The 27487-nt window shown below is 35.3% G+C and overlaps 1 protein-coding gene across 2 annotated transcripts in view; it reads right to left on the minus strand.

Moving 5' to 3' along the window:
• The window catches only part of polrmt (RNA polymerase mitochondrial), a 79909-nt gene that overhangs the window by 5593 nt on the left and 46829 nt on the right, over positions 1-27487 (minus strand). For both annotated transcript variants that reach the window (XM_062960311.1, XM_062960310.1), the window contains exons 11-20: positions 26283-26405; positions 24940-25062; positions 22648-22827; positions 18138-18224; positions 17830-17943; positions 8482-8534; positions 3385-3483; positions 3227-3299; positions 2948-3039; positions 1089-1162 (exon numbers count right to left, since the gene is read on the minus strand). In XM_062960311.1, the coding sequence (XP_062816381.1) occupies positions 1089-1162; positions 2948-3039; positions 3227-3299; positions 3385-3483; positions 8482-8534; positions 17830-17943; positions 18138-18224; positions 22648-22827; positions 24940-25062; positions 26283-26405 (1018 nt within the window). The remainder of the gene's footprint in view (positions 1-1088; positions 1163-2947; positions 3040-3226; positions 3300-3384; positions 3484-8481; positions 8535-17829; positions 17944-18137; positions 18225-22647; positions 22828-24939; positions 25063-26282; positions 26406-27487) is intronic.

Below are 27487 nucleotides of genomic sequence, written 5' to 3' on the forward strand. Positions count from 1 at the left end.
ACTTCTAAAATAAGCAAACTGTACATAATAGCTGTGTCCATATAACAATATAATAATATATAATACTCATATTATGCTATACTAATAATATAATATATTGTATATGCATATAATATTAATATTATAATGTAATACAATATAATAATAATTACTAAAAATGACTTCTAAAATAAGCAAACTGTACATAATAGCTGTGTCCATATAACAATATAATAATATATAATACTCATATTATGCTATACTAATAATATAATATATTGTATATGCATATATGATTATAATGTAATACAATATTATAATAATAATAATTACTAAAAATGACTTCTAAAATAAGCAAACTACATAACTATGCCCATATAACAATATAATAATATATAATAAGCATACTATGCTATACTAATAATATATTGTATATGCATATAATATTAATATTATAATGTAATACAATATAATTACTAAAAATGACTTCTAAAATAAGCAAACTGTACATAATAGCTGTGTCCATATAACAATATAATAATATATAATACTCATATTATGCTATACTAATAATATAATATATTGTATATGCATATAATATTAATTATAATGTAATACAATATAATAATACTACGCTATTATAATGATATATTTATATTACATATATTATTACTAATAATATTGTGTTATAGTACAATATAGTAATATATAATGCTTATATTGTGCTATACGAATAATATAATGTATATGCATATAATATTAATTATATTATAATGTAGTACAACATAATAATAACAACACTATTATAATGGTATATTTATATTACATGTAATATTACTAATAATATTACAATATAGTGTTATAGTACAATATAGTAATATATTACGCTAATATTGTGCTATGCTACAATATAATACATTCTATGTAAATGTTATTTGTAAGCCGCTATGAGTCCCCTTCGGATTGAGAAAGGCGGGATACAAATGGAGTAAATAAATAAGTAAATAAATATATTTGTGATCAGTCAACACAACAATGAGCCTGCCGGAGGAAATGTTATCTACAAACTACATAAAAATGTTCCAATTTAATACAATTTGTTCACATACCTTTCTTAGGGATGTTGCAGAGTAGCTGTAAGAGCTTCTGGTATTCGAGAGGTTTTTTATTCTTCCATTCAACCCTGGGAAGAAATAAAAAAGAAGGAGAGATGAGGACAGCCATGAGAGATGAACTACATAGGCAAGAAATATATTATTATATTATTTATATGTATTAATTATATTATTTATATTATTATAAATAATATGTTATATAATTTATATTTATAATATAATATGTATATAATATTATAAATAATTCTAAATAATATTATAATAATTATAATATGATTATATTATAATATAATAATTACAATTATTATTTATAATTATTATAATAATTGTAAATATTATTATTATTATTATTATTATTATTATTATTATTATTATTACTACTACTACTATCCCATGGGGACTCAAGGCGGCTTACAATAATGTTTTTTCCAGCCATTTCCTAACTCAGAATGCTGGCTAACAAAGACGGAAAACTGTTATATAATTTATATTTATAATATGGATATAATATTATAAATAATTATAAATAATGTAATATAATAATTATTATAATAATTATAATCAGCTGAAGGCCCCTCCCACCAGTAACATGCTTTGCTAATTATATATATATATATATATATATATACACACACACACACACACACATATATACACACACACATATACACAATATAATTTGCAATAATATATAATGCAATAATATTATATGCATATAATATTAATAATATTATTTTCTAATACAATATAATACTAATAATACAATATAATAATATTAATTATATATTATATATTACAAGTAATATTATTAATAACATTACAATATATAGATATAGTACAATATGGTAATTTATTGCCAGTATTGTGTTATGCTAATAATATAATATTGTATATAAATTTAATTTGTAAGCCGTTCTGAGTCCCCTTTGGGGTGAGAAGGGTGGGATTTAAATGTAGTAAATAATAATAATAATAATAAATAATAAATAATATAATTATAGTATTTATTTATAATTATTATACTTACAATTATTACTTACAATCAAAACGCGAGCACATATTCCGCCAGGCCAATCAAAACGCTGATACATACTCCGATTTCACTTTTATTATATATATAGATATAGATATAGATTGGTAATATTACATGTAATCTATATATATATATATAAAAGAGTGATGGCATCATGGCGACCCACAAAACAACTAAACTACAAGCCCCCCAACCTCGAAATTTGACAACACAACCCATCATCCACGCCTCTAGGTTGATACAACAAAAAGAAAAGAAAAATAAAGTCCTAATTAGAGGGAGAGGAATAATTGTTTTTATCCAATTGCTGCCACTTAGAAGGCTCTAAGCTCTGCCCACTTGGTCTCCTAGCAACCCACTCAGCCCAGTGTTAATAAAAGAATAAAATAAATAAATAAATACAAATAATACAATAAAAAATAATTAAAAACACTAAAAAATTAATACAATAAAATACTATAACAAAATAACTAAAAATAATACAACAAAATAATAAAAAATAAATAAATAAGTTACAATAAAATTAATTAAAAAATACAAATAACGTCAAATAAAAATTCCACAACAACTTTTAACCAATAGCACCACCACTTTGCCACAGCAACGCATGGCCGGGCACAGCTAGTATGTATATAATATTTTAAATAATTACAAATAATGTAATATTATAATAATTATGGTTATAACCCAGAATGCTGGCCAACAAGGAGGGAAAACCACATCAGGAAATGCTTTAGGAAAGTAGGAGAAAGGGAACAACCACGTACAATATGTCCTTGGGATGACTTTTGGGAATTAAGGGGTTAATGGGAACACTTACGGAATTCGGGCGCAGTATTTTTCCAGCATGAATCTGGACAGGGACTCAAGGATGGGCTGGCTGTGGAGCGCCACAAACTGGTCACGACAAACCTGGAAAAAATCACATTTTTGTCCATTTTGTATGATTGTATGTATTTTATCCTGTTTCGGATAGCCCTTGGGGTTCTCTTCTCACTCTAGGATGTGATGATTCTATCGCCCTATCTCTCCATGAACTTTCTAAGACCAGGTGGCCATCTGTCGGGAGGGCTTTGATGGTGTTTTGGGAGTCTCTTACCCGGTTCATGACGTCTACGGTGAGCGCATGGGTCCAGTAGCAGTCGTGCACCGAGACGAAAGTCAATCCCTGCCTAGGAGACCAAGAAGTAAACAAACAGATCAGAAATATATCCCAAAAATTATTTTTCTGGACAGAACATATTTTGTTGTCCTGACCTGTGACAATGTAAAGACGTCAACATCATGTGCGTGGAGTCCAAGGAATGGATGAAGTTGGGCGGGAAGGCATTTTTCTGCTTGACTGTGTCGGGTTTCCTGCAACAAAGGAATCAATGCCGGGAAAAAGCAGAAATTAAAACATAAAAAAACTAACATTCAACATAAAAACCATATATACTCGAGTATAAGCCGACCCGAATATGAGCCGAGGCACCTAATTTAACCACAAAAAAACTGGGAAAACATTGACTCCAGTATAAGCCCAGATACCAATAAAATTACCGTATATACTCGAGTATAAGCCGACCCGAATATAAGCCGAGGCACCTAATTTAACCACAAAAAAACTGGGAAAACATTGACTCCAGTATAAGCCAAGATACCAATAAAATTACCGTATATACTCGAGTATAAGCCGACCCGAATATAAGCCGAGGCACCTAATTTAACCACAAAAAAACTGGGAAAACATTGACTCCAGTATAAGCCAAGATACCAATAAAATTACCGTATATACTCGAGTATAAGCCGACCCGAATATAAGCCGAGGCACCTAATTTAACCACAAAAAAACTGGGAAAACATTGACTCCAGTATAAGCCCAGATACCAATAAAATTACCGTATATACTCGAGTATAAGCTGACCTGAATATAAGCCGAGGCACCTAATTTAACCACAAAAAAACTGGGAAAACATTGACTCCAGTATGAGCCAAGATACCAATAAAATTACCGTATATACTCGAGTATAAGCTGACCTGAATATAAGCTGAGGCACCTAATTTAACCACAAAAAAACTGGGAAAACATTGACTCCAGTATAAGCCAAGATACCAATAAAATTACCGTATATACTCGAGTATAAGCCGACCCGAATATAAGCCGAGGCACCTAATTTAACCACAAAAAAACTGGGAAAACATTGACTCCAGTATAAGCCCAGATACCAATAAAATTACCGTATATACTCGAGTATAAGCCGACCCGAATATAAGCCGAGGCACCTAATTTAACCACAAAAAAACTGGGAAAACATTGACTCCAGTATAAGCCCAGATACCAATAAAATTACCGTATATACTCGAGTATAAGCTGACCTGAATATAAGCCGAGGCACCTAATTTAACCACAAAAAAACTGGGAAAACATTGACTCCAGTATAAGCCAAGATACCAATAAAATTACCGTATATACTCGAGTATAAGCCGACCCGAATATAAGCCGAGGCACCTAATTTAACCACAAAAAAACTGGGAAAACATTGACTCCAGTATAAGCCCAGATACCAATAAAATTACCGTATATACTCGAGTATAAGCTGACCTGAATATAAGCCGAGGCACCTAATTTAACCACAAAAAAACTGGGAAAACATTGACTCCAGTATAAGCCAAGATACCAATAAAATTACCGCATATACTCGAGTATAAGCCGACCCGAATATAAGCCGAGGCACCTAATTTAACCACAAAAAAACTGGGAAAACATTGACTCCAGTATAAGCCCAGATACCAATAAAATTACCGTATATACTCGAGTATAAGCTGACCTGAATATAAGCCGAGGCACCTAATTTAACCACAAAAAAACTGGGAAAACATTGACTCCAGTATAAGCCAAGATACCAATAAAATTACCGCATATACTCGAGTATAAGCCGACCCGAATATAAGCCGAGGCACCTAATTTAACCACAAAAAAACTGGGAAAACATTGACTCCAGTATAAGCCAAGATACCAATAAAATTACCGCATATACTCGAGTATAAGCCGACCCGAATATAAGCCGAGGCACCTAATTTAACCACAAAAAAACTGGGAAAACATTGACTCCAGTATAAGCCAAGATACCAATAAAATTACCGCATATACTCGAGTATAAGCCGACCCGAATATAAGCCGAGGCACCTAATTTAACCACAAAAAAACTGGGAAAACATTGACTCCAGTATAAGCCAAGATACCAATAAAATTACCGTATATACTCGAGTATAAGCTGACTGAATATAAGCCGAGGCACCTAATTTTACCCAAAACAAACTGGGGAAACATTGACTCCAGTATAAGCCGAGAGTGGTAAATTTCAAAAATAAAAATAGATACCAATAAAATTACATTAATTGAGGCATCAGTAGGTTAAATGTTTTTGAATATTTACATCAAGCTCAAATGTAAGATAAGACTGTCCAACTCTGATCAAATCATCATTCTCGTATTCTTCAATGTAAATGTGCTTATGAATCCTTTTAATAATAATAGAGTAAAATAATAATAAGTCTAGTTTTTCAGCCCTTTTTTTAAAGACTGAAAAAGCCCCCCCCTCGGCTTATACTCGGGTGCGGATCCTGGTTGGCTTATATTTGGGTCAGCTTATACTCGAGAATATATGGTACATTTATTATTTTTCTCTATTATTATTGGTATTACTACATTTATTATTTTTCTCTATTAGTGTTGCTACTATTACATTGATTTTACGATATTTTTATTATTATTAATACATTTATTATTTCACTCTGATCTTATTATTATTGCATTTATTATTTTACTCTATTTATTATTACATGTATTATTTTCCTGTATTTATTATTATTATTATTATTACATTTATTGTTTTTCTCTATTAGTGTTGCTACTATTACATTGATTTTACTCTATTTTTATTATTATTAATACATTTATTATTTCACTCTGATTTTACTATTATTATTATTGCATTTATTATTTTACTCTATTTATTATTACATGTATTATTTTCCTGTATCTATTATTATTATTACATTTATTATTTTTCTCTGTTATTGTTGCTACTATTACATTTATTTTACTCTATTTTTATTATTATTAACAATACATTTATTATTTCACTCTGATCTTATTATTATTATTGCATTTATTATTTTACTCTATTTATTAATACATGTATTATTTTCCTATATTTATTATTATTATTATTACATGTATTATTTTACTCTATTATTATTAAAAGGATACATAAGCAGAATATGAGAATGATTTAATCAGAGTTGGACAGTCTTATCTTAAATTTGAGCTTTATGTAAATATTCAAAAACATTTAACCTACCGATGCCTCAATTAATGTAATTTTATTGGTTTCTATTTTTATTTCTGAAATTTACCACCCTCGGCTTATACTGGAGTCAATGTTTTCCCAGTTTTTTTGTGGTAAAATTAGGTGCCTCGGCTAATATTCGGGTTGGCTTATACTCGAGTATGTACGGTATTATTAGAATTATATTAGAGTTATAAATTACATTATTGTACTGTACCACTATACTGTAATATTATTAGTAGTATTACATGTAATATATACTACAGTAGAGTCTCACTTATCCAACATAAACAGGCCAGCAGAACGTTGGATAAGCGAATATGTTTGATAATAAGGAGAGATTAAGAAAAAGCCTATTAAACATCAAAATAGGTTATGATTTTACAAATTAAGCAGCAAAACATCATATTATACAACAAATTTGACAGAAATAGTAGTTCATTACACATTAATGCTATGTAGTAATTACTGTATTTACGAATTTAGCACCAAAATATCATGATGTATTGAAAACATTGACTACAAAAATGCGTTGGATAATCCAGAACGTTGGATAAGCGAATGTTGGATAAGTGAGACTCTACTGTATAATCATATTGCATCATTGTTAGTATTACATTGTATTAGATTATAATATTATCAATATTACAGGTATGTACATACAATATATTACATTATTATATATTATTGTATATTATATACAATATATTTATATTTATTTATTTATTTAATACATTTCTATCCTGCCCTTCTCACCCTGAAGGGGACTCAGAGCGGCTTACAAATTAAATTTACATACAATATTATATTATTAGCATAGCACAATACTGGCAATAAATTACCATATTGTACTGTATCTATATATTGTAAAATTGTTAATAATATTACATGTAATATATAATTTATAATTAATATTATTATATTGTATTATTAGTATTATATTGTATTATAAAATAATATTATTAATATTATGTGCATATACAATATATTATAATATTATATATTATTGTAAATTATATTATATATGTATATATTCATGTGTGTGCGTGTGTGTGTGTGTGTGTACACATACATATACTATCTCTCTCTCTCTCTCTCTCTCTCTCTATATATATATATATATATATACACACATATATATATATAAAAAAGAGTGATGGCATCACGGCAACCCACAAAACAACAAAACTACAGGCCCCCCAACCTCGAAATTTGACAACACAACCCATCATCCACGCCTCTAGGTTGATACAACAAAAAGAAAAGAAAAATAAAGTCCTAATTAGAGAGAGAGGAATAATTGCTTTTATCCAATTGCTGCCAGTTTGAAGGCTAAGTTCCACCCACTTGGTCTCCTAGCAACCTACTCAGCCCAGGGGACAGGCAGAGTTAGGCCTCACTTAGGCCTCTTCCACAGATTATCAGATTTTAACTGGATTATATGGCAGTGTAGACTCAAGGCCCTTCCACATCTATATAACCCATTGAGAATCTTATATTATCTGCTTTGAACTGGATTATCTTGACTCCACACTGCCATATAATTGCTTTTATCCAATTGCTGCCAGTTAGAAGGCTAAGCTCTGCCCACTTGGTCTCCTAGCAACCCAATAATAAATAATAAAAAACACTAAAAAATTAATACAATAAAATACTATAATAACAGAAAATAACTAAAAATGATACAAGAAAATAATAAAATATAATAAATAAAAATATAACTTACAATAAAATTAATTAAAAAATGCAAATAACGTCAAATAAAAATTACACAACAATTTTTAACCAATACCACCACCATTTTGCCACAGCAACGCGTGGCCGGGCACAGCTAGTATATATATAAAATACAAGTCAAGCATAGCCTTGAGATGCCAGAGATGAAAATAAGAGGGAAGCCTTGCCTCTGTTTGTGTATTGTCTGTCCTTGTCAATTGTATAACAGTATTGAAGGTCTGCCATATATGTACCTTCGGGGAGATAGAGTGTAATATAAATAAAGTTATATTATTCTACTCACTGGTTGATGTCGTGGCGTGATCTCAGATTGACCGTCTGCATGCTGCTATTCACCTGGACGTGGAGGGAGAAAAGAGAGAGGAAATAAACCCCAATAAGCACCTTTTGGCTACAAAACCCTTGGATTCATCTCAGAGCGGCAGAATATTTCCATCAAAGCCCTTAACATTTCTGCTGCATTACTCATATCCCCAGGAATAATAAAGGTTTATGATTAACGGCGTCCTTCCGGATGCCAGAACTGACATATTTGATGCTCTAAAAGAGGGGGAGAGAATCAGAAACTATTATTATTATTATTAATAAAAAATAATAATAAGTTTATTTGTATCCCGCCACCATCTCCCCCGGTGGGGACTTGGGGCGGCTCACAGAAATATCAGATTCAAAACAATAACAATATACAATAAATCAATAAACAATAACATGCACCGATTGTAAAATTTGCACATTAACCAAAAATAATAAAAACACACTTATTAAAAACATAGAATTTAAAAACAGTGAGGTTGTAATAGTAGATTAGCAAAGTGCACATTAAAAGTTGTAAACCTAAAACATAGATAAAGTGCAACTATATATGTGTGTCTGTGTGTGTATTACAGTAGAGTCTCACTTATCCAACACTCGTTTATCCAATGTTCTGGATTATCCAACACTTTTTTGTAGTCAATGGTTTCAATACATCGTATTATTTTGATACTAAATTCATAAATACAGTAATTACTACATAGCATTATTGTGTATTGAACTACTTTTTTCTGTCAAATTTGTTGTATAACATGATTTTTTGGTGCTTAATTTGTAAAATCATAACTTAATTTGACGTTTATAAGGCTTTCCCTTAATCTCTCCTTATTACCCAACATATTTGCTTATCCAACGTTCTGCCTGCCCGTTTACGTTGGATAAGTGAGACTCTACTGTACCTATATATATAAAAGGGTAATGAAATTTCAGCCTAGGACAAAACAACAAAACTACACATCCCAGAAACACTAAACTTGGCAGCACAACCCCTCATCCATGCCTCTACGTTCATACAACAAAAAGAAAAGAAAAATAAAGTCCTCATTAGAGGGAGAGGAATAATTGTTTTTATCCAATTGCTGCCAGTTAGAAGGCTAAGCTCCGCCCACTTGGTCTCCTAGAAACCCACTCAGCCCAGGGGACAGGCAGAGTTAGGCCTCACTTAGGCCTCTTCCACACTGCGTATAAAATACAGATTATCTGATTTGAACTGGATTATATGGCAGTGTAGACTCAAGGCCCTTCCACACAGCTATATATCCCATTTAGAATCTTATATTATCTGCTTTGAACTGGATTATCTTGACTCCACACTGCCATATAATCCACTTCAGTGTGCAGTCAGACACGACCCTTTACCCTTGACCTTAACTACCACCAATTCCTCAATACTTTATCTCCCATACCACCAGACTTCGCCACAGCAACGCGTGGCCAGGCACAGCTAGTTTACATATATACAATATAATTTACAATCTATCTATATATATAAAAGAGTGATGGCATCAGGGCAGTGGACAAAACAACAAAAGTACAGGCCCCGCAACCTCGAAATTTGACAACACAACCCATCATCCATGCCTCCAGGTTGATACAACAAAAAGAAAAGAAAAATAAAGTCCTAATTAGAGGGAGAGCAATAATTGTTTTTATCCAATTGCTGCCAGTTTAGAGGGCTAATCTCTGCCCACTTGGTTGCCTAGCAACCAGCCAAGGGACAGCCAGGCTTCAGTTAGGGGACAGGCAGATTTAGGCCTCACTTAGGCTTCTTCCACAGATTATCTGATTTTAACTGGATTATATGGCAGTGTAGACTCAAGGCCTTTCTACACAGCTATACAACCCATTTAGAATCTTATATTATCTGCTTTGCACTGGATTATCTTGACTCCACACTACCATATAATCCACTTCAGTGTGCATTTTATACAGCTGTGAAGAAGGGGCCTCATATAATCCAGTTCTAAGCAGATAATTTAAGATTATCAATATACAGTAGAGTCTCACTTATCCAACGTAAACAGGCCGGCAGGATAAGTGAATATGTTGGATAATAAGAAGGGATTCAGGAAAAGCCGATTAAACATCAAATTAGGTAATCGTTTTACAAATTAAGCACCAAAACATCATATTATACAACAAATTTGACAGAAAAAGTAGTTAGATGCGCAGTAATGCTATGTAGTATTTACAGTAGAGTCTCACTTATCCAACACTCACTTATCCAACGTTCTGGATTATCCAATGCATTTTTGTAGTCAATGTTTTCAATATATTGTGATATTTTGGTGCTAAATTCATAAATACAGTAATTACTACATAGCATTACTGTGTATTGAACTACTTTTTCTGCCAAATTTGTTGTCTAAGATGATATTTTGGTGCTTCATTTGTAAAATCATAACCTAATTTGATGTTTAATAGGCTTATCCTTAATGCCTCCTTATTATCCAACATATTCGCTTATCCAATATTCTGCCAGCCTGTTTATGTTGGATAAGTGAGACTCTACTGTACTGTATTTACAAATTTACCACTACAATATCACAATGAACTTAAAACACTGACTACAAAAACATTGATTATGAAAAGGCAGACTGCGTTGGATAATCCAGAACATTATATACGTGAATGTTGGATAAGTGAGATTCTACTTTAATATGAAATAATTACTGGGATAGAATAATGCAGAACAATATAATCTCTAAAACCAGGACAGTAAATAAACAGGGGAATTCCACACAGGAAACAATCAGGGCCAGCTAACACCTCCCAACAAAGTATTCCCATCATTAAAGTCTGGCAAATCCTGTTTTCTCAGGGCCACAGACAGTAGAAGCACATAAAATATCGCAAACAACACCACTCTGAAAACAAGGGAATTCCAGACAGGAAAGAATCAGGGCCACCTAACACCTCCCGACAAAGTATTCCCATCATCAAAGTCTGGAAAATCCTCTGTTTTCTCAGGGCCACAGACAGTAGAAACACATAAAATATCGCAAACAACACCACTCTGAAAACAAGGGAATTCCAGACAGGAAACAATCAGGGCCAGCTAACACCTCCCAACAAAAAATTCACTCAGGGAGGAAGCAGCCAGGCTTTAAAGCTGCAAGGCCATTACATCCTAATCATTTTTCCTAATTGCAGCATTCATACTTGCCTCCAACAGACAAAAAAAAACCAATCAGAAATATTGTATATTCACAACCTTTAGGAAATAATATCCCCTGATGGCACAGCGTGTTAAAGCGCTGAGCTGCTGAACTTCTGGACCGAAAGGCTGCAGGTTTGAATTGGGGAGCGGAGAGCCCCCACTGTTAGCCCCAGCTTCTGCCAACCCAGAAGTTCAAAAACATGCAAATGTGAGTGCATTAATAGGTACTGCTCCGGCGGGAAGGTAACGCCGCTCCATGTAGTCATCCCACATGACCTTGGAGGAGTCTACGGACAACGCCGGCTCTTCGGCTTAGAAATGGAGATGAGCACCAACACTCTGAGTCAGACATGACTGGGCTTAATGTCTGGGGGAAACGTTTACCCTTTACCTTAACTACCACCAGTTCCTCAATACTTTATTTCCCATACCACCATATTTTGCCACAGCAACGCGTGGCCGGGCACAGCTAGTATATATATAAAAGAGTGATGGCATCAGGGCAGCGGACAAAACAACAAAACTACAGGCCCCCCAACCTCGAAATTTGACAACACAACCCATCATTCACGGCTCTAGGTTGATACAACAAAAAGAAAAGAAAAATAAAGTCCTAATTACAGGGAGAGGAATAATAGTTTTTATCCAATTGCTGCCAGTTTGAAGGCTAAGCTCCGCCCGCTTGGTCTCCTAGCAACCTACTCAGCCCAGGGGACAGGCACAGTTAGGCCTCACTTAGGCCTCTTCCACAGATTATCAGATTTTAACTGGATTATATGGCACTGTAGACTCAAGGTCCTTCCACATCTATATAACCCATTGAGAATCTTATATTATCTGCTTCTGAACTGGATTATCTTGACTCCACACTGCCATATAATCCACTTCAGTGTGCATACTAAACATAAAGACAACCATACAACAGACATTCAATACCACCACTACCTCAACAATTTCTCACCAACACCACCAGACAACGACACAGCAACGCGTGGCCGGGCACAGCTAGTAATATATAATATTATAATGTATTGTATATGCATATACTAATAATATTATTTTGTAATACAATATAATACTAATAATACAATATAATAATATTATTTATATATTATATATTACGTGTAATATTACTAATAGTATTAGGATATATAGATATAGTACAATATGGTAATTTATTGCCAGTATTGTGCTAGGCTAATGATATAATATTGTATGTAAATTTAATTTGTAAGCCGCTCTGAGTCCCCTTCGGGGTGAGAAAGAAGGGCGGGATAGAAATGTAATAAATAAATAAATAAATACATACATGAGACTCTACTGTAATTTAATTAATTTAATTTAATTTATAATTTAATAATAAAATAATAAGATGGATGACGGACTGCATTATTATAATTTTTTCGCAGGATGGGTTGAGCAGAGGGTGGCTTGCAACGTGTTGCCGGGTAGAAAAGGGTTTGGAATGACAACGTCTCCTACGTTTTGGGTGAACGTGGCTGCAAATCCTCGCTTGTTATTTATGATTCCCGGGAAAATGTCACCTTGAGGCTGTCCTGCCTGCTGCTGCTTCTGCTGACTCACTCCCCTCCACCTGCTGAGTCATGCTTTTGCCACTGCAAAGCCCTGACTCACCCTCTCCTTCCATTCGCCTCCATTGGTTTTTCCTCCAGGTGAGCCTTGGATGGGACCCCAAAAGACCATCCAGCCCAACCCCGGTCTGCCACCATCCAAGCCCTCCCCACACATGGCCATCCAGCCTCATACATAGGCCGTAGAGTCATAGAATCCTAGAAGGGGTCCCAAAAGGCCATCCAGTCCAACCCCTTTTTGCGAGGCAGGAAGACACAATCAAAGCTCTCACCACAGATGGCCATCCAGTCCCATAGACATGAAGAAATAATGCCGTAGAATCATAGAATCCTAGAGCTGGAAGGGGTCCCAAAAGGCCATCCAGTCCAACCCCTTTTTGCGAGGCAGGAAGACACAATCAAAGCTCTCACAACAGATGGCCATCCAGTTCAATAGACATTTGAAAATCCATGAAGACATAATACCGTAGAATCATAGAGCTGGAAGGGGTCCCAAAAGGCCATCCAGTCCGACCCCTTTCTGCCACTAAGGAAGACACAATCAAAGCTCTCACAACAGATGGCCATCCAGTCCCATAGACATTTGAAAATCCATGAAGACATAATGCCGTAGAATCATAGAATCCTAGAGCTGGAAGGGGTCCCAAAAGGCCATCCAGTCCAACCCCTGTTTGCGAGGCAGGAAGACACAATCAAAGCTCTCACAACAGATGGCCATCCAGTCCCATAGACATTTGAAAATCCATGAAGACATAATGCCGTAGAATCATAGAATCCTAGAGCTGGAAGGGACCCCAAAAGGCCATCCAGTCCAACCCCTGTTTGCGAGGCAGGAAGACACAATCAAAGCTCTCACAACAGATGGCCATCCAGTCCCATAGACATTTGAAAATCCATGAAGACATAATACCGTAGAATCATAGAGCTGGAAGGGGTCCCAAAAGGCCATCCGGTCCGACCCCTTTTTGCGAGGCAGGAAGACACAATCAAAGTTCTCACAACAGATGGCCATCCAGTTCAATAGACATTTGAAAATCCATGAAGACATAATACCGTAGAATCATAGAGCTGGAAGGGGTCCCAAAAGGCCATCCGGTCCGACCCCTTTTTGCGAGGCAGGAAGACACAATCAAAGCTCTCACAACAGATGGCCATCCAGTCCCATAGACATTTGAAAATCCATGAAGAAATAATACCGTAGAATCATAGAGCTGGAAGGGGTCCCAAAAGGCCATCCAGTCCAACCCCTTTTTGCGAGGCAGGAAGACACAATCAAAGCTCTCACAACAGATGGCCATCCAGTCCCATAGACATTTGAAAATCCATGAAGAAATAATACCGTAGAATCATAGAGCTGGAAGGGGTCCCAAAAGGCCATCCAGTCCGACCCCTTTCTGCCACTAAGGAAGACACAATCAAAGCTCTCACAACAGATGGCCATCCAGTCCCATAGACATTTGAAAATCCATGAAGAAATAATGCCGTAGAATCATAGAATCCTAGAGCTGGAAGGGACCCCAAAAGGCCATCCAGTCCGACCCCTTTCTGCCACTAAGGAAGACACAATCAAAGCTCTCACAACAGATGGCCATCCAGTCCCATAGACATTTGAAAATCCATGAAGACATAATGCCGTAGAATCATAGAATCCTAGAGCTGGAAGGGACCCCAAAAGGCCATCCAGTCCAACCCCTGTTTGCGAGGCAGGAAGACACAATCAAAGCTCTCACAACAGATGGCCATCCAGTCCCATAGACATTTGAAAATCCATGAAGACATAATGCCGTAGAATCATAGAATCCTAGAGCTGGAAGGGACCCCAAAAGGCCATCCAGTCCAACCCCTGTTTGCGAGGCAGGAAGACACAATCAAAGCTCTCACAACAGATGGCCATCCAGTCCCATAGACATTTGAAAATCCATGAAGACATAATACCGTAGAATCCTAGAGCTGGAAGGGGTCCCAAAAGGCCATCCGGTCCGACCCCTTTTTGCGAGGCAGGAAGACACAATCAAAGTTCTCACAACAGATGGCCATCCAGTTCAATAGACATTTGAAAATCCATGAAGACATAATACCGTAGAATCATAGAGCTGGAAGGGGTCCCAAAAGGCCATCCGGTCCGACCCCTTTTTGCGAGGCAGGAAGACACAATCAAAGTTCTCACAACAGATGGCCATCCAGTTCAATAGACATTTGAAAATCCATGAAGACATAATACCGTAGAATCATAGAGCTGGAAGGGGTCCCAAAAGGCCATCCGGTCCGACCCCTTTTTGCGAGGCAGGAAGACACAATCAAAGTTCTCACAACAGATGGCCATCCAGTCCCATAGATATTTGAAAATCCATGAAGACATAATGCCGTAGAATCATAGAGCTGGAAGGGGTCCCAAAAGGCCATCCGGTCCAACTCCTTTTTGCGAGGCAGGAAGACACAATCAAAGCTCTCACAACAGATGGCCATCCAGTCCCATAGACATTTGAAAATCCATGAAGAAATAATACCGTAGAATCATAGAGCTGGAAGGGGTCCCAAAAGGCCATCCAGTCCGACCCCTTTCTGCCACTAAGGAAGACACAATCAAAGCTCTCACAACAGATGGCCATCCAGTCCCATAGACATTTGAAAATCCATGAAGAAATAATGCCGTAGAATCATAGAATCCTAGAGCTGGAAGGGACCCCAAAAGGCCATCCAGTCCGACCCCTTTCTGCCACTAAGGAAGACACAATCAAAGCTCTCACAACAGATGGCCATCCAGTCCCATAGACATTTGAAAATCCATGAAGACATAATGCCGTAGAATCATAGAATCCTAGAGCTGGAAGGGACCCCAAAAGGCCATCCAGTCCGACCCCTTTCTGCCACTAAGGAAGACACAATCAAAGCTCTCACAACAGATGGCCATCCAGTCCCATAGACATTTGAAAATCCATGAAGAAATAATGCCGTAGAATCATAGAGCTGGAAGGGGTCCCAAAAGGCCATCCAGTCCGACCCCTTTCTGCCACTAAGGAAGACACAATCAAAGCTCTCACAACAGATGGCCATCCAGTCCCATAGACATTTGAAAATCCATGAAGAAATAATACCGTAGAATCCTAGAGCTGGAAGGGGTCCCAAAAGGCCATCCAGTCCGACCCCTTTTTGCGAGGCAGGAAGACACAATCAAAGCTCTCACAACAGATGGCCATCCAGTTCAATAGACATTTGAAAATCCATGAAGACATAATACCGTAGAATCATAGAATCCTAGAGCTGGAAGGGACCCCAAAAGGCCATCCAGTCCAACCCCTTTTTGCGAGGCAGGAAGACACAATCAAAGCTCTCACAACAGATGGCCATCCAGTCCCATAGACATTTGAAAATCCCTGAAGAAATAATGCCGTAGAATCATAGAGCTGGAAGGGGTCCCAAAAGGCCATCCAGTCCGACCCCTTTTTGCGAGGCAGGAAGACACAATCAAAGTTCTCACAACAGATGGCCATCCTGTCAGGATGCTTTGATTGTGCTTTCCCTGTATGACAGAGTTTTGAATTGGATGGCCCTTTGATTCTGTTAATAAATAATAATAATAATAATAATAATAATAATAATACTAACAATAATAATGAACAAAAACAATACATAAATAATAATAAAATAATGAGTAAAATAGTAGTAAGAAATAATAATGAGTAGTAATAATAAAATGAGTAAATAAATATTATTAATAATAAGTAATAATAATAAAATTAGTAAAATAATACTAATAATAATAATAAGTAATAATGAGTAGTAGTAATAATAAAATAATGGGTAAATAAATACTGTAATAAATAATTATGGGTAGTAATAATAAAATAATGAGTAAATAAATATTAATGAGTAATAATAATGAGGAATAATAATAATAAAATGAGTAAAATAATACTAATAATAATAATAATGAGTAGTAATAATAAAAATAATGGGTAAATAAATACTGTAATAAATAATAAGGAGTAATAATAAAATTATGAGTAAATAAATATTAATAATGAGTAATAATAATGAGCAATAATAATAATAAAATTAGTAAAATAATACTAATAACAAAAAAAATGAGTAGAAATAATAAAATAATGTGTAAATAAATAATAATAATAATAAAAAATGAGTAAATAAATAAATAATAATAGAGGATAAAAATAGCAAAACAGCAGCACACCAAATAAATCACAGAAAGCACTGAGAATTTTTTTCGAAGCCCTCCTGACAGATGCCCATCCAGTCTCATAGGCATTAGAAAATCCATTGAGAAATAGGGCTATAGAATAATAGAACCCTAGAGTTGGAAGGGACCCCAAAGGCCATCCAGTCCAGGCCCGAAGACACAATCAAAGCTCTCCCAACAGATGGCCATGCAGTTCTAAAGACATTAGAAGATCCGTGGAGAAACAGAGCTATAGAATTATCACATCCTAGAAACCCTAAAAGAGCATACAATCCAACCACATTGTGGCACCATCCAAGCTCTCCCGACAGATGGCCATCCAGCCTCATAGACTACAGAAATAGTGCTCGAAATCAATAAAGGACTTACCATCGTGTTTTTGGAACGGTGGTAAGGCTGAATGATTGGCAGGCCCAATGGGGTGACCCACTCCACCGTCCGGCCGGACTTGGCGATCAAGCGGGCGCAATCCGTCAGCCAGCCCTGAAAGAAAGGGAGAACGAAACTGGATTATTATTATTATTATTATTATTTTATTCTATGACACAGCAAACAAGATAGATATGCTGGATTTCGTATCACAAAATCACAAGCCGAACACTTCCCAAGTGTCTAGGACTATTATTATTATTATTATTATTATTATTATTATTATTATTATTATTATTATTATATACCTGGATTTCTCGGGTTCCTGAAAACATCTCCTTGAGGCTGCTGAATACTTGCTGCACCAGGTAGTGAGATGCTTCCCAGACATACTCCTGGAAGAAAAGAAATTAAGAGGATTCAAACCATTTTCTTTCTTTCAAAATACTTTTGATCGCAAAAAAACCCACAAGGTTACAAGGATAGGCTTAAGCAGAGGCTGAATGGCCATCTATCGGGGGTGCTTTGATTGTGCTTTTCCTATATGGCAGGGAGGTGGACTGGATGGCCCTTTGGGTCTCTTTCGACTCGAGGATTCTATGATTCGATAAATAATTAATAATAATAGTAATATAATTATAATAATACATACAAAATAAAGAATAATTATAATAATTATAATAATGAATACAAAATAATAATGAATTAATAATAATAACAACAAATACAAAATAATAATGGATAATAATAATAATAAATAATAATAATAATTATAAATAATTATAATAATGAATACAAAATAATAATGAATTAATAATAATAACAACAAATACAAAATAATAATAATGGATAATAATAATAATAATAATAAATAATTATAATAATGAATACAAAATAATAATGAATTAATAATAACAACAAATACAAAATAATAATAATAATGGATAATAATAATAATAATAATAATAATAATAATAATAACAAATACAAAATAATAATAATGAATTGCCCCATATATATATTTGAGTATAAGCCGACCCGAATATAAGACGAGGCACCTAATTTGACCACAAAAAAACTGGGAAAACAATGACTCAGGTATAATACAAGATACCAATAAAATTACATTAATTGAGGCATCAGTAGTTTAAATGTTTTTGAATCTTTACATCAAACTGTAATTTAAGATATGACTGTTCAACTCTGATTAAATCATCATTCTCATCTTCTTCAATGTCAATGTGCTTATGTATCCTTTTAATAATAATAGAGTGAAATAATACATCTAATAATAATAATAATAAATACCAGGATGAAGTAATAAATGTATTAATAATAATAAATTAGAGTAAATTAAAAGTAATAGTAATAATAATAATAGAGTGAAATAATAAACGTAATAATAACAAATGCAGTAAAAATAAATGTAATAATAGAGTAAAATAATAAATGTATTAATAATAATAATGTATTAATACAGTAGAGTCTCACTAATCCAAGCCTCACTTATCCAAGCCTCTGGATAATCCAAGCTATTTTAGTAGTCAATGTTTTCAATATATTGTGATATTTTGGTGATAAATTCATAAATACAGTAATTACAACATAACATTATTGTGTATTGAATTACTTTTTCTGTCAAATTTGTTGTATAACATGATGTTTTGGTGCTTAATTTGTAAAATCATAACCTAATTTGATGTTTAATAGACTTCTCCTTAATCCCTCCTTATCATCCAAGTTATTCGCTTATCCAAGGTTCTGCCGGCCCGTTTAGCTTGGATAAGTGAGTCTCTACTGTATCTGTTTTTATTTCTGAAATTTACCACCCTCGGCTTATACTGGAGTCAATGTTTTCCCAGTTTTTTTTGCGGTAAAATTAGGTATCTCAGCTTATATTTGGGTCGGCTTATACTCGAGTATATACGGTAATAATAATAAATAATTGGAATAAAATACAAAATAATAATGAATAAATAATGATAATAAATACAAAATAATGAATACATAATAACAATAATAAAGATGATACGAAGTCTATAGACATGCTACGTATACATATGTAGGCTACATATACGGTGTAGTAAGTTGAATGTTTGTAATTTATTGCCAGTATTGTGCTATGCTAATAATATAATATTGTATGTAAATTTAATTTGTAAGCCGCTCTGAGTCCCCGTCGGCGTGAGAAGGGCGGGATAGAAATGTATTAAATAAATAAGTAATAACTCGTGGACGGCCTGCATAGGGTCCCCTTGGGAAGATAGGGCGGAAAACAAATAAAGTTTTATCTATATATATAAAAGAGTGATGGCATCACGGCGACCCACAAAACAACAAAACTACAGGCCCCCCAACCTCGAAATTTGACAACACAACCCATCATCCACGCATCTAGGTCAGGGGTCCCCAAACTAAGGCCCGGGGGCCACATGCGGCCCATTGAAGCCATTTATCCGGCCCCCACCTGGTGCACACCTTCCAATGATTTGCTTGTTTATAATGGTATTTTGATTATTATTTAATTAATAATTAATTATTAAGGGGTGCTTTGCTTGTGCTTTTGGTGCACAAAGGCAGAAGGAGGTTGGGCTAAATGGCACAAGGGGTTTCTTCCAACCCTCTTTATTATTATTATTATTATTATTATTATTATTATTATTATTATTATTATTTTATGACACAGCAAATGAGATAGATATGCTGGATTTCATATCACAAAATCACAAGTCAAACACTTCCCAAGTGTCTAGGACTGTGTGATATATTATTATTGTTGTTGTTGTTAACAACGTTGAGGCTGGGTGAACATCTGTCAGGGGTGCTTTGCTTGTGCTTTTGTTGCACAATGGCAGAAGGAGGTTGGGCTAAATGGCACAAGGGGTTTCTTCCAACCCTCTTTATTATTATTATTATTATTATTATTATTATTATTATTAACAGTGAGGCTGTATTTGTTTTCACTTTTTATTTCAAAATAAGAGATGTGCAGTATGCATAGGAATTTGTTCTTTTTTTTCCAACTCTAATCCGGCCCTCCAATGGTCTGAGGGACTGTCAACTGGCCCCTTGTTTAAAAAGTTTGGGGACCCCTGCTCTAGGTTGATACAACAAAAAGAAAAGAAAAATAAAGTCCTAATTAGAGAGAGAGGAATAATTGCTTTTATCCAATTGCTGCCAGTTAGAAGGCTAAGCTCCTCCATCTTGGTCTCCTAGCAACCCAATAAAAAATAATTAAAAACACTAAAAATTAATACAATCTATATATATAAAAGAGTGATGGCATCACAGCGACCCACAAAATAACAAAACTACAGGCCCCCCAACCTCGAAATTTGACAACACAACCCATCATCCACACCTCTAGGTTGATACAACAAAAAGAAAAGAAAAATAAAGTCCTAATTAGAGGGAGAGGAATAATAGTTTTTATCCAATTGCTGCCAGTTTGAAGGCTAAGCTCCGCCCACTTGGTTTCCTAGCAACCTACTCAGCCCAGAGGACAGGCGCAGTTAGGCCTCACTTAGGCCTCTTCTACAGATTATCAGATTTTAACTGGATTATATGGCAGTGTAGACTCAAGGCCCTTCCACACAGCTATATAACCCATTTAGAATCTTATATTATCTGCTTTGAACTGGATTATCTTGACTCCACACTGCCATATAATCCACTTCAGTGTGCATACTAAACATAAAGACAACCACACAACAGACATTCAATACCACCACTACCTCAACAATTTCTCACCAACACCACCAGACAACGCCACAGCAACGCATGGCCGGGCACAGCTAGTCTATATATATAAAAGAGTGATGGCATCACGGCAACCAACAAAACAACAAAACTACAGGCACCCCAACCTCGAAATTTGACAACACAACCCATCATCCACACCTCTAGGTTGATACAACAAAAAGAAAAGAAAAATAAAGTCCTAATTAGAGGGAGAGGAATAATTGTTTTTATCCAATTGCTGCCAGTTAGAAGGCTAAACTCCTCCAACTTGATCTCCTAGCAACCCAATAAAAAATAATAAAAAACGCTAAAAATTAATACAATCTATATATATAAAAGAGTGATGGCATCACAGCGACCCACAAAATAACAAAACTACAGGCCCCCCAACCTCGAAATTTGACAACACAACCCATCACCCATGCCTCTAGGTTGATACAACAAAAAGAAAAGAAAAATAAAGTCCTAATTAGAGGGAGAGGAATAATTGTTTTTATCCAATTGCTGCCAGTTAGAAGGCTAAACTCCTCCAACTTGATCTCCTAGCAACCCAATAAAAAATAATAAAAAACGCTAAAAATTAATACAATCTATATATATAAAAGAGTGTTGGCATCACAGCGACCCACAAAATAACAAAACTACAGGCCCCCCAACCTCGAAATTTGACAACACAACCCATCATCCATGCCTCTAGGTTGATACAACAAAAAGAAAAGAAAAATAAAGTCCTAATTAGAGGGAGAGGAATAATTGTTTTTATCCAATTGCTGCCAGTTAGAAGGCTAACCTCCTCCAACTTGATCTCCTAGCAACCCAATAATAAATAATAAAAAACACTAAAAAATTAATACAATAAAATACTATAAGAGAAAATAACTAAAAATAATACAAGAAAATAATAAAATATAATAAAAAGATAACTAAAAAAATACAAATAACGTCAAATAAAAATTACACAATTTTTAACCAATACCACCACCACTTTGCCACAGCAACGCGTGGCCGGGCACAGCTAGTTATTATATATATATATATATTTTTAATTATAGGGGGAGAAAGAGGAAGGCGTGGCACCTGAGGGAAGTCGTCCATCTCCTTGAGGCGCTTCTCGATCTGGAGCCGGCCCCCGTAGCGGGTCACGCCGTACACCACCGTCATCACCGTCTGCTTCACCACTTTGCGGCCGATGAAGCCCTCCAAGAGCTGGGCGGTCTTGACCCCCGCGGCCGCGTCCCGCTTCCGGAAGACCTCCACCTTTTGAGAGCGGCCAGGGAGAAAGGCAGGCTATTGTGGAGAGCCAAAGCAGCTTCCTGTTCCCAGACACTTCTCCCCAGCATTAAAAATAAAATTACCATATATACTCGAAGACAAGCCGAGTTTTTCAGCCCTTATTTATGAGCTGAAAAAGCCTCCCCTGGCTTATAATCGGGTCAAGGGAGGCGCAATAGATGATATGTTTATCTCTCCTCTTGCCGTCCCTTATCAGGGTTTTCTTTTCCAAAGCCTCCCTCGCTCTTAACCAAGGGAATGTTTTGAAAAGGGAAAGAAGCCCTTGCAAGTCAGGAAGAAGAATATATATACACCCATTAATTTTATAGAAGCATTCTCCCCTGAAATATTTCTTAATCTCTGCTACAGATACATAGGCATTTTCCCCCTGCAAGCCTTTGCAATCCCTACGTACCTTTATATTTCTATCTATCTACCTATCTATATACATTAATTGTACAGTAGAGTCTCACTTATCCAACATAAACGGGCCGGCAGAACGTTGGATAAGTGAATATGTTGGATAATAAGGAGAGATTAAGAAAAAGCCTATTAAACATCAAAATAATAATAATAATGTACAAATAATAATAATGAATAACACCAAATAATGCTTACAATAATAATGTACAAATAATAACAAATAATAGTAATACTAACAATAATAATGTACAAATAATGAATAACAACAAATAATGCTTACAATAATAATGTACAAATAATAACAAATAATAGTAATACTAACAATAATGTACAAATAATAATAATGAATAACAACAAATAATGCTTACAATAATAATGTACAAATAATAACAAATAACAGTAATACTAACAATAATAATGTACAAATAATAATAATGAATAATAAGAACAAATAATAATACTACTACAGTAGAGTCTCACTTATCCAACATAAACGGGCCGGCAGAACGTTGGATAAGTGAATATGTTGGATAATAAGGAGAGATTAAGAAAAAGCCTATTAAACATCAAAATAGGTTATGATTTTACAAATTAAGCACCAAAACATCATGTTAGACAACAAATTTTTACAGAAATAGTAGTTCATTACACATTAATGCTATGTAGTAATTACTGTTTTTACGAATTTAGCACCAAAATATCACGATATATTGAAAACATTGACTACAAAAATGCGTTGGATAATCCAGAATGTTGGATAAGTGAGTGTTGGATTAGTGAGACTCTACTGTATATATGAATTTTCCCCTCATATGTTTGCAAGTTTTTGCAAATCCTATAAACATATCTAGAGATTTCAATGTACCTGTATATCTGTGTGTATACATTATTTTATATATGAATTTTTGCCTCATATCTTTGCAAGTCGTTGCAAATCCTATACAGATATAATTATCTATAGAGAGAGAAATTTCTAGATAGATATATATGAATATAGATATGTAGGGCTTGCAAATATTGCAGAGGAAATGCACACACACACACAGATTTCTAGATAGATAGAAACATAAATATATAGGGCTTCCAAATATTGCAGGAGGGAAATGCACATATATAGAGAGAGGATTTGCAAATGTTTCAGGGGGAAATGCATATGTGAAATTAGTATATATAATTATAGATCTATATCTAGCTCTGCATTGTTATGAAGGCATTGAATGTTTGCCTGTTACTATGTTGGAAGCTGGCCCGAGTCCCCATGGGGAGACAGATAGGGCAGGGTACAAATGAAGTTTTTATTATTATTATGATGTTATTGTTAATACCATAGTGTTTTTGTTGACCCTAGGTTTCCACTTTCAGAGCTAGTTTACTGTTTTTCTTTGAATCATGGTAAATATTCAAAAACATTTAATCTACTGATGCCTCAATAAATGTAATTTTATTTGTATCTATTTTTATTTTGAAATTTACCAGTAGCTGCTGCATTTTTCACCCTCGGCTTATGCTCAAGTCAATACGTTTCCCCAGTTTTTTTGTGGTAAAATTGGCTTATATTAGGGTCGGCTTATACTCGAGTATGTATGGTAGCTTTAGCTCGAAAACAAACAAATGCACAAAACTTTCAAGAAAAATATCCCAAGGTAAGGACGGGATCATTTCAAGGACCCTGACCTGCTGAGCCACCACGCTGTAGACATCCTGAGGCACGTCGCACGGCGTGAGGTTCACGGAGGCGGCTCCCACCACGTCACGGCCGAGCGCGGCATAGTGCTGCAACCCGTTGCAAGAACCGTCCTGGGAAAGCGGCAGAAAAACACCGGGAGAAATGACCATGTTATAAACACTCTCAACAAAAGTGCATTTAAAACATGTCAACATATCAACAAAATCTGGCAACCAGTATTTAAAAAAACTTCAAAATCAGAATAGTAAATAAATAAGATGACCCATTTCATCTTCACCAACAATGATGATTATCTATATACATAAAGGAGTGATGGCATCACGGCGACCCACAAAACAACAAAACTACAGGCCCCCCAACCTCGAAATTTGACAACACGATCCATCATCCACGCCTCTAGGTTGATACAACAAAAAGAAAAGAAAAAATAAAGTCCTAATTGGAGGGAGAGGAATAATTGTTTTTATCCAATTGCTGCCAGTTAGAAGGCTAAGCTCCTCCATCTTGGTCTCCTAGCAACCCAATAAAAAATAATAATAAACACTACAAAATTAATACAATCTATATATATATATAAAAGAGTGATGGCATCATGGCGACCCACAAAACAACAAAACTACAGGCCCCCCAACCTCGAAATTTGACAACACAACCCATCATCCACGCCTCTAGGTTGATACAACAAAAAGAAAAGAAAAATAAAGTCCTAATTTGAGAGAGAGGAATAATTGGTTTTATCCAATTGCTGCCAGTTAGAAGGCTAAGCTCCATCTTGGTCTCCTAGCAACCCAATAAAAAATAATAAAAAACACTAAAAATTAATACAATCTATATATATATAAAAGAGTGATGGCATTACGGCGACCAACAAAACAACAGGCCCCCAAACCTCGAAATTTGACAACACAACCCATCATCCACGCCTCTAGATTGATACAACAAAAAGAAAAGAAAAATAAAGTCCTAATTTGAGAGAGAGGAATAATTGCTTTTATCCAATTGCTGCCAGTTAGAAGGCTAGGCTCCTCCCACTTGGTCTCCTAGCAACCCAAAAAATAATAATAAAAAACACTAAAAAAATTAATACAATAAAATACTATAATAACAGAAAATAACTAAAAATAATACAAGAAAATAATAAAATATAATAAATAAAAATATAACTTACAATAAAATTAATTTAAAAAATGCAAATAATGTCAAATAAAAATTACACAACAATTTTTAACCAATACCACCACCACTTTGCCACAGCAACGCGTGGCCGGGCACAGCTAGTCTAAACTAAATGCCTTCCGCTCGATCAGAGCAAACCGGAAAATTCACATACCTGATGGACGGGGAAATGGGAGACAAACGCAGCGGGGTCCGGAGCCCGCGTGGCTTTGGCGATCTCCATGCAGCAGGCCAAAGCTTGCCACGGTTCGTCGGTATTCATCCACCACTTCCTGCCCTGGGTGGGAGATTAATCTAGTAAGATCCTATTATGGACACTTTTCTAGCTGGACCACAGTTGCCTGAAACCATCAATAACCGAACTTCTGGTCTCAACATAGCATAGCTCTATGGCTACGTCAATAATAATAATAATAATAATAATAATAATAATAATAATAAGAAGAAGAAGAAGAAGAAGAAGAAGAAGAAGAAGAAGAAGAAGAAGATATACTGCTGGCATCATAAACTGGACACAGGCGGAACTAGACAATTTGGACAGAAAAACAAGAAAACTCATGACCATTCATCATTCACTGCACCCTCGCAGTGATGTTGACCGGCTTATATCTAGAAGATCAGGACTCTTGCAAGTAAAACAAGCAGTCAAAGAAGAAGAACATGCCCTGGCAGAATATGTAAAGCAAAGTGAAGAACCTGCTTTGATTGAAGTAAAAAATCAGAATCTCCTCAAAGCATAGCAGACGAAAAACCAGTACAAGAAAACCGCACTACAAACTAGAGCAGAATCAGTACCAGAAAACCGCACTACAAACTAGAGCTGACCGCTGGCACAACAAAACATTGCATGGAAAGTTCCTTGACAAAATTGAAGGAAAAGCTGATAAGGAGAAGACCTGTCTCTGGCTCACGAATGGGACCCTGAAGAAGGAGACAGAAGGCCTGATCCTTGCAGCCCAGGAGCAAGACATCAGGACAAAGGCAATTCAGGCCAAGATCGAAAAATCAGCTGATGACCCAAAATGCAGACTGTGCAAGGAAGCTGCCGAAGCCATTGATCATATCCTCAGCTGCTGTAAGAAAATCGCACAGACAGACTACAAACAGAGTCACAACTATGTGGCCCAAATGATTCATTGCAACTTATGCCTCAAGTACCAGCTCCCAGCAGCAAAGAACTGGTGGGATCACAAACCTGCAAAAGTATTGGAAAATGAGCACGCAAAGATACTGCGGGACTTCCGAATCCAGACTGTCAAAGTTCTGGAAAACAACACACCAGACATCTCAGTTGTGGAAAAGAAAAAGGTCTGGATCATTGATGTCGCCATCCCAGGTGAAAGTTGCATTGACAAAAAA

This window comes from Anolis carolinensis, unplaced genomic scaffold (assembly GCF_035594765.1).
Source record: "Anolis carolinensis isolate JA03-04 unplaced genomic scaffold, rAnoCar3.1.pri scaffold_7, whole genome shotgun sequence".
NCBI lineage: Eukaryota > Metazoa > Chordata > Lepidosauria > Squamata > Dactyloidae > Anolis > Anolis carolinensis.